Source organism: Gymnoscopelus braueri (genome assembly GCF_963280865.1).
Source record: "Gymnoscopelus braueri genome assembly, chromosome: 1".
In the NCBI taxonomy this organism is placed as follows: domain Eukaryota; kingdom Metazoa; phylum Chordata; class Actinopteri; order Myctophiformes; family Myctophidae; genus Gymnoscopelus; species Gymnoscopelus braueri.
The window spans coordinates 41624192-41634191 of record NC_137603.1 but is presented as its reverse complement, the minus strand read 5'-3'; the positions used below and the strand labels follow the sequence as shown (position 1 = coordinate 41634191).

At 41.4% G+C, this 10000-nt stretch overlaps 1 protein-coding gene across 1 annotated transcript in view; it reads right to left on the bottom strand.

Moving 5' to 3' along the window:
- Nucleotides 1-10000, bottom strand: part of esrrga (estrogen-related receptor gamma a) — a 98694-nt gene that overhangs the window by 55037 nt on the left and 33657 nt on the right. The window contains 2 exon segments of the mRNA XM_080414563.1: nt 597-713; nt 9835-10000. The exon segment at nt 9835-10000 is cut by the window's right edge and continues 259 nt beyond it. Of these exon segments, the coding sequence (XP_080270689.1) occupies nt 597-713; nt 9835-10000 (283 nt within the window).

Genomic DNA, 10000 nt, shown 5'->3' with positions numbered 1-10000 from the left:
GGTCAGGAGACAAGAGAGATGAAAGGGCAGAGGGAACGAGGGAGTGTGAAAATGAAAGAGTGAGTGTATTTAACCAGGAGGGGGGTCAAGATGATATCTCTCTCCCTCCTCCCTCCACCCCCTCTTCCCTTTCTCTTTCTCTACCAGCGCATCAGCAGGTTCATGTCGTGTGTGTGTGTGTGCGTGTGTGTGTGTGTGTGTGTGTGTGTGTGTGTGTGTGTGTGTGTGTGTGTGTGTGTGTGTGAAAGAGAGAATGTGCAAATGAATGAGTGTGAAAGAAAGAAATAGCTATAAACTGTAGATTGACATTAAAGTGAGGTCAGACAGAAGTAGAGACAGGCAGAGAGAGAGAGAGAGAGAGAGAGAGAAACAGACAGACAGGGATAATAACAGAGAGAGAGATAGAGACGTGTAATACCACACAGAGAGAGAGAGAGAGAGGAGAGCGAGAGAGAGAGAGAGAGAGAGAGAGAGAGAGAGAGAGAGAGAGAGAGAGAGAGAGTGAGAGAGAGAGAGAGGAGAGAGAGAGAGAGACAGGTATGATACCACAGAAAGAGAGAGAGACAGGTGTAGTACCTCTGTAGTACCTCTCTTACCTTCCCTCATCATGCCGACGTTGAGACACTTCATGAAGCGACACGCCTGGCAGGACTTGCGTCTTCTCTTAGTGATCTCACACTCGTTGGTGGCTGGACAGCTGTACTCGATGTTACCTGTATGGAGACATGTAGGACACACACACACACACAGTTTCATTTCACATAGAAACAGAGACAGACACACACACAGAAAGACAGACATTCTTAATGTACCTGAATGGAGACAGAGAGATGGACTAACCCAGCCATTCTAAGCCTGTGGGGCTGGGGCCCACTGGTGGGCCGTGAGGATATTGCAAGTGGGCCCCCCCAAATAATTGGCAAAACGCTAACGATTTTAATGATAATATAACGTTAATATTAACCACTTAAAGGTAAGACCACTTTGGTAGAGGTTTGGGTTGTGTAGTTACCTTGCCATGATGTAACCCCAAAGGTGGGCAAGAAATCAAAAATAATTGCTCCATTGATTAGAAATTGATAATTCAAAATATGCTCCTCATTGACTTACATTGTACGGTAAAACAGCTCTCAAAGTCACTCTTTTAGCACATAAATAAACCCAAACATAGCTGATTCAGGCAATATAGAGCATCACCAAACCCAGTACTGTTTGTTTTTTTAATAAAAATGTCAACTTCCTGTTGATTTTACTATTTGAAGATCTGGATCCGGATCCGCAGATCCAGTCCAGGTTTTCTACTTATTAAAAATGGCAAAATCAACAGGAAGTTGACATTTTTATTTAAAAAAAAAACAGTACTGGGTTTGGTGATGTTCTATATTGTCTGAATCAACTTTGTTTGCGTTCGTTTATGTGCTAAAAGAGTGACTTTGAGAGCTGTTTTACCGTACAATGTAAGTCAATGAGGAGCATATTTTGAATTATCAATTTCTAATCAATGGAGCAATTATTTTTTATTTCTTGCCCACCTTTGGAGTTACATCATGGCAAGGTAACTACACAACCCAAACCTCCACCAAAGTGGTCTTGCCCTTTAAGCCCCATATGGGTAACTGGAGTCCCACAGGGCTCAATACTAGTATCTTTTCTGTTTTCTGATATTGTGGGGAAAGTTTTTGCTGAAAATAGCCAATAATTTGATGACGGCGGTCATCAGTCTCCGGTAGGAGACTCAAAGTGTCAACTTTGAGTCTCCTGCCGGAGACATTAGCATCTTTCCGCTGGTCATCAAATGATTGGCTTAGGAATGTGACAAAAACTAAAAGATATCCATGAATTCAAGTCTCCATGGGGTGTGTAATTGATATAAAATAAGATTTTTTTTGGGTGAACTATCCCTTTGTATACTACGTAGGTTCCATTGTTTCAAGGTTGGAACACAATCGATTGATTGATCATTAAAATAAAATAAAAAATGCACACAGCCCACCCATCTGACCACTTAACACGGCACCCTTTGGGCCACTGTGTTAAGGGGTCAGATGGACGGGCCGCAAAAGCTTTCAGGATGAAAGATTTTCAAGTGGGCCTTGATCCAGGCAAGGTTGAGAACCACTGAATGAATATAGACAGATAGAATTATTAACCTGGTCTCACGCCAAGCTGTCACAATTCATTATTTTGTCTAAATCAAAATACATCAACAGATTTCCAACATTAACATGTTACATCTGCAGGTAACGTTTCACCGCAAAGTAGATTTTATGCTGATTCAAAGCCAGATATCCAGCAATAGTTTTACCAGTGGACTTGAAGCGGTCAGTCACAACTAAAAGCAGCTGTTTTGAGATTGAACTAACCCCGGCTTACCCTAAGCAAGAGTCCCACCTTAATCTTAACCAAAGGAACAGTATTTAACCCATTTAATCCAGGAACGCATACTGTGTCATTTCAGATGTTTTAGCTATAACCATAATTAATACTTTGGGCTATTCAAGCTATTCTACAAGCTCAAGCACATAGCTACGAGCTTGTAAATCTACTATTTCTTTTGAAAAATCATGAACATTTTTGCAAATCTTTGAACGTATATGTTTTTTTAAACATTTTAAACTCAAATCTTTGCTTCTGGAGATTCTACAAATGTTTTCTGAATCAGAAGAACAGTTTTTTTGAAAAAAAAACGTATGTTGTTATAATATCAGTGGTTCTCAAACTTTTTTCGTGTCAAGGACCCCCAAAAGTGTAATAAAAATAAAAAATCACACCCTGTGTGAAGTGGGCGGTGTCTTGCTAGCTAATCACAATACTGAATGGAGTCAACCAATCATGTACAAAAGATAAATACATTTATTGAAACACTCTTTATGATGGACAAAACCATAACTTGAGAAAAAACAATTTATGGTTTTTCTCAAGTTATGGTTTCTTATATAGGGCTATGCACATGTGTCATGTGACACTGGCCAATCACAGTCCTGAATAGACTGTGATTGGCCAATCACGGTGCAGGATAATTGTACAAATTTCCAAACCTCACTTATAGGGGCGGTTTCACAGCGCAGGATAATTGTACATTTTTCCAAACCTCACTTATAGGGGCGGTTTCACCGCCCAAAAATAAAAAATGAAAATGTATTTGTCCCCGGACCTCCATCTGAAAATATTTTGTTCCAGGTACCCCCAGAAGCAAAGATTTGAGTTAAAAATGTGTATATATATATATATATATATATATATATATATATATATATATATATATATATATAAATCCCTGAAAAAACTCTGTCTAAACCCGCAATGATTACTATCACTATATAGAGCTATCTAACACTTATTCTAAATCAAATAAATCACTTCAGCACCTTTAAAGGGCAAGACCACTTTGGTAGAGGTTTGGGTTGTGTAGTTACCTTGCCGTGATACTCCAAAGGTGGGTAAGAAATAAAAAATAATTACTCCATTGATTAGAAATTGATAATTCAAAATATGCTCCTCAATTGACATTGTACGGTGAAAATATTTTGTTCCAGGTACCCCCAGAAGCAAAGATTTGAGTTAAAAATGTGTATATATATATATATATATATATATATATATATATATATATATATATATATATATATATATATATATATATATATACACACATTTTCGCAATAGTTTTTTCAAAAATAGCAGATCTACAAGCTCATAGTGCAATGAGCTTGTAGATCTGCTATTTTTGAATAGCCAAAGAAACCTAAAGTGACACAGATGCTTTCCCGGATTGAATGGCTTAACCTTAACCAAAGGAACAGTATTTAACCTTAACCAAAATAACCATCCCTAACCTTAATAAAAGGAACCGTGTCAAATAAAGGCCTCATTTGCCTTATAATCTCACTGTCTGTGTGTGTGTGTGTGTGTGTGTGTGTGTGTGTGTGTGTGTGTGTGTGTGTGTGTGTGTGTGTGTGTGTGTGTGTGTGTGTGTGTGTGTGTGTGTGCGTGCGTGCGTGTGTGCATGCGTGCATGCGTCAGTGCGTGCGTGTGTGTGAAAGAGAGAGTGTGTTCACATAACAGGTTTGCGTGACCAGGTCAAATACACTAACACAGTAATGCACAACTAAGTGTAAATCTCTTAGCTAAGACTATTAACTGAACACTGACAACACCCTCACCATACCGTGAGCTCCAACCTGCTGCTGTTTACGCACTACCTTCTTTTCCCATCCCTCTCTTTTATCCTTGTTTATCCATTATTTCTCACCATCTGTCTTTCTTCTATGTTTTACATCCTTCACCCCACCCTTTCTCCTCCCGTCTTTCCTGCATTTGCATTGTAAAAGAAAGAAATGCGATGTAGTGGTAATAATAACGCTGTGTGGAGGCACAGCACAGAACAGATTAAACGAGTCAACTCTAATTTCCCTGCAAGTCAATATGTTTCCCAAGACTCCTATTTTTCCTCATCCCATATCCCCTCTATATTCCAGTATGAAGTGCCCCAGGTCACCAGTACATCTCCCAGTTAAAGAGGAGTTAAGGAGTGATTAGTATTGACTGGTGCTGTGGAGGGATGTTTTCTCATTACTGGTGTGTTAAGGAGGCTACTGTAGCTAGTGAGGGACAGGATAAATGCACTAGTACTTAATGGAAAACAAGATGGTCGTTAATGGGCCTTGGTAGTTAGCGTAAAGGTTCTTCTGGGGATCACTTAGCTTGACGTCCATTAGTAATGGGACCAGTTAGTTCACATGCTAATACTAACACAGAAACCATTAGAAACAGTAATTAAGTGAGGCAGTTAGGCTATGTACAGCAGCAGTACGGCTAACCATGCTAAACAATAACAGTCGTTAGGGCTACACAGGCTAGCATGCCGGCTAGCACTTCGTAGTGGGTCAGAAATAACTGGCTAGCATTAAGGCTAAGCATGAGGTCGCTCACGGTGCCAGTTCATCGTGCGTCATGTGGCGGCAAGGTAGCTTATGCTGATTGGTCAATTGTTATACATATAATGAGCCCTATAACTGGTAATATTATTTATCAGCCCAAAGGCTGAGTCAGTTATCAGCCCTTGGGCTGATATCAGCTTTTCAGTCTTTTAACCATTCCCCTCAGCCAGGGCAAATAACTTCAGGCGCTCTTCACCGACTTCACCTACAAAGCGACTTCACCTACAAAGTGGGAGATCATCTCTCCAGCTTTTTAGTAAACAGAAAATGCATTTTCAAGTGAGACACCAATTCCATCCGCCCAGGAGAAAGAACCCATTTATAAGGTTCAATTTAATAGTATTCCAGCTCCAATTATTTTGTTTCATCACTTTCAATTTCACTTGTTTATCCCATATCCTGTATGAGTTCTCTCTCATGGTTGGATAAAATTGGTATTCTGACCTGAAAATTGTCTTTCTGTTTACTAAAGAGCTGGAGAGATGGGGAGACCCCTGAAAAAACCCTCTATAACAATGATTACTATCACAATATAGAGCTATCTAACACTTATTTTAAATAAAATAAATCACTTCAGCACCTTTAAAGTGTTGATCAAATACTATCTCCTTGTCTTTTTTTTAAATAAGACTATGAGTAGCTATGTGATAATGAAATGAAACAACATTGGGAATGGACACCCAATGGACATGCTGGTCCTCGGTTGGATCACCTCATGCAACAACAAAAGCTTCAAAAGCAACACATTTACTATCTCGAAAAATCAGTATGCCCATGCAACTTCTGTGTGTGTGTGTGTGTGTGTGTGTGTGTGTGTGTCAGAGAAAGGGGGATATATCAGGGGTTTCAAATCCCCTCCAATCTCCTTTGTAAGATGGGTGCGTGTGTCCACCTGCTGCATGAAAATTGTCCACTATGGTGTGTACTGTGTGCGAAAACAGTATGAGTGTGTGTGTGGTGCACATTTTGCACCCATGCGTGCATGGCTTTGCAATCTATATGGTCCTCTCCTCTCCTAGCCTCTTTCGTATGAGAGAGAGAGGTGGGATATGAAGGTCATATTGAGCATTGAAGGTCATTTAACAGTTGTTGGTTTTTTTTGTGGGGGGGGGGGGTAGGTATCCATCTAACAGAAGATCTCAGGACAAAGTAGAAAAATATTCTCACATCATACATTTCTAAATGATTTCACATTCCCATTGTACAAATGTTGAGTTTGATATTTTCATGACATTTTCAAACATGATTCTATTGTCAGTTTATTGTCTCTTTATTCTTAAGCTTCCTACATTTCAACACTTTTAACATTCTTTCATTCCCTTTACCGCTTTTCTCTCTTTCTCTCCATCTCTTCTCTCTGTTGGATCCTCCCTTTCCCTCATACCCCCACTCATCTCTCCTTCCTCTCCTCCTCTCTTCCCCTCCTTCGCCCCCTCCTCTCCTCATCCCTCTCTCCCAATAAGGGAGTGATAGATGCAGGTTGTCAGGTGTTGCTGGACTGACGCCACGGCAACAGCAGCTGCCAGAGTCACTTCCTCCATGCTGACACACACACACACACACACACACACACACACACACACACACACACACACACACACACACACACACACACACACACACACACACACACACACACACACACACACTAATTCCTTCCTACGTCCCTGTGTCCAACCCGCCCACCCCCCTCTTTTCCTCCCTCGCTTTCCCTCCACCTTCACTTATTGTCCATTGAGGTTGTTGGTCTGCCCATTTCTACTCATCTCTGCATATTCATCCCCCTCTCCTCTCCTCTCCTCTCCTCTCCCCTCCTCTCCTCTCCTCTCCTCTCCTCTCCTCTCCTCTCCTCTCCTCTCCTCTCCTCTCCTCTCCCTGCCCAGCTGGAGGTGTTTTTTTTGGTGATTACCTGCGGTTTTATTGGCTAATGGGTTGAAACATACCAATATGTCTACTGCTGCCCATCCGAGGCTGGACCAGCATGCCGGCCAAGACACACACACACACAGACACACGCACACACACACATGCACGCACACACGCACGCACACACACACACACACACACACACACACACGGGCCAGAGATAATGTCATGACCCATTTGTTCCAGTGAAACCAGGTCTGTGCAGTCTAACCATAAACAACAACAGCACCCACCAGCACAGGCACAGGCACACACACTAAAACACTGGGTTTCACAAAGGCTTATCTTAAAATCTATCCTCGATCATGGTGATCGGAGATGCACCCATCTTGAACTCTTGTGACCATTAAGATCCTTTCGATTAAGATCCTATCGATTACAGAGATATTACAGTTTACATTTGACATGATATTGAATGTCATCTGACATTTGTCTTTTGGTCTCATGTGTTTTACATGTGGGGCATTCATCTTTTAGCTAAATTCCTGTAGCACAGTATTATTTATATTATATAATATAAATGTATTAATATTATTAGTATACAGTATGTCGGCTTACTTGATACACTTCAGATTTCAGTTCAGCTGAAATAGATAATAACTTCCCTATATCACACATTCTAAAAGAGAGACCATTACAAATGGCATGTTGCTCTGAGGAAGCTCTTTGTCTTTCAATGATATTTAGGCTCACCAAGAGACAGAGAGATATTCAGTAGGAGGTGGGGGAGATTGAGTGAGAGAGGGGTATAGAGAGTACAGTCCTACAACCAAGGTCATATTGAAGGTCGTGCTGGAGTCGGATGAATTAGGATGCGTTGTGTGAACACGGTGACCTGTCTCCAGGTTGAACTGAACTCTGAACTCTGGTATTTAAACTGGAACTTCAGCCTCACCTGTGCGACCTCTTAATGAAATCAAACGTATTATAGTGGAGAGAATTGGCCAAGTGCTAAATGAAACTATTCTGAACACATGCCAGATTGATGAGGGCTTTAGCCTACACACACAGAATGATGTGTCTGTCTTCATCTATGTGTTCCAATCTCTTTCTTAAAAAGATTGAGCCATGCCATAATCCCCTCTCATAATACATAAAAGTTATATTTGGACAGTGATGTACATCTTCTGACTGGGTTTTATGGAGAAAGCTGCTTACCAGGGAAACAACAGACGGGTTAGTGGGTGGATGGATGGATGGATGGATGGATGGATGGATGGATGGGTGGGTGGGTGGTCGGGTACATTGACAGTTGGACCAAAGGATGGCTGGGTGGCTGACTGTTCAGTGGGGTGACTATCGTGAGTGACTGATTGACTTTCTTAGTGACATAGTGAATGTTGGAGTGACTTGATGACAGACAGTCCGAATGTCTGAATAGTTTGGTTTGCCTGCTGCTCCACTGAATGGCCCACGTACTGACTGGCGGATTTAAGGTGTTGTTGGCAGGCTGGCATACCCCCCCCCCATGTTTTATCCCTGCTTTTCTGGTTAGACTGAATTAAATACATGCATTTCTATTTGGGAAATGTAGACTGTCTGCTATGTTTGATATTTTTGTTTGATAATATCACAATTTAACTATTTAATAAAAAAAATGATGTTAACATTAACCCTGGCTTCCCTTTTTGGGGCAAAGTTGACAAATTGTGTCAACATTATTTGCTTTGAACTCACGTTTCAAATTAGTCATACAAAGAAGTATACTGTTTTTATTTTTTTCTCTTCTTTTTTTATTTTTAACAAATCAAACCCTCGATATAAGCACGAGAGAGCAGAGAGTTCATCAAGGTAATAGTATTTGCTAGAAGCAGTTAAAGAGATGCTCTCATTGTGAATACCTGTGAATCTCCTGGTCAGGGACCAACCACAAAGCAAAGATTATGGCGGATAATTCCCTGAACGCTTTTCATCATCTGGATTACAGCTCTATCCCTTCTTTCCTCTAGCTCCCATGGCGTGAGCTCCTGACCCTTAAGACCCGACCTCTGACCTGTGTCTGCCCCCTAGGTTATCACCTAGCATACAGGCTTATATCTAACATGCTGCCTATAGAGCATTAGCAGCTAAGACCCTCTGTCTGGTGGCTGCTGATGAAGAGCTTGAGGATGAATGCCAGGTATCATTAGTCTCCATGAGGTTGGTGCATTACACTGAATAACCACAGTATTAACACATACTGTGTGTGTGTGTGTGTGTGTGTGTGTGTGTGTGTGTGTGTGTGTGTACACAGCGCACATGCGCATGTGTGAGTGTGTGCATGCACGCAGAAGTGGAATAAAGAAAGTGTGAACGAGTTTTGTTTGTATTACAGAGTAGGGCAGACAGACAGCAATGCAGAGTGAATGTTTGTAATGTAATACCAGTCAAAGTTCAATGTCAAATCAACTCAGCTCAATGTCTAGGGGACCCTCCAAGTCCAAAGTCACCTCTCTGACACCTGACCTCCACACCGCCTGACCCTGTCTTCAGGCCCTTCATTACATTATTATTTTACTATCGACACGTGCATTCATGCACAACTTAAAGCAAAAAATGCTGGGCAACTTACTGTGTGCATTATATCATTGATTTTGGAAGTTGAAATTATTGTACAGTATGTCATAAATGTATTGATTTCGTTTCACTCCCTATGAGGAGAGTCCAGATTGCGAATCAAACAAATTCAGAACAAACACGGTCAGAATTTTATGGTTCATTTGAAAAACATGCAGAGAGAGAGAGAGAGACAGACAGACAGAGATAGGGCAACAGGGATGGACACAATCAAATCCTCAGTGTTAATCCATCCATTTTTAACTCTGAGATTGTACAAATGTAACCAAAAGGACCCGTATGGATCCATTTGGTAACAGTTGTACAATCCCAGAGTTGAGAGACAGACACATGTAGACAGACAGAATAGATCGGAAGCTATACCCTTATATGGTGCGTGAGACATGAACACAGACATAGAATGGAAGCCAACCTTGGATGGTGCGTTTGAAGAAGGCCTTGCAGGCCTCACAGGAGGCCACTCCATAGTGGTACCCTGACGCGATGTCCCCGCACACCAGACACAGCCTCTTGGGCATGGAGTTCAACATGTACTCGCACTTAATCTGCGTGTCCTCCCCGATCGTAGAGGAGCAGTC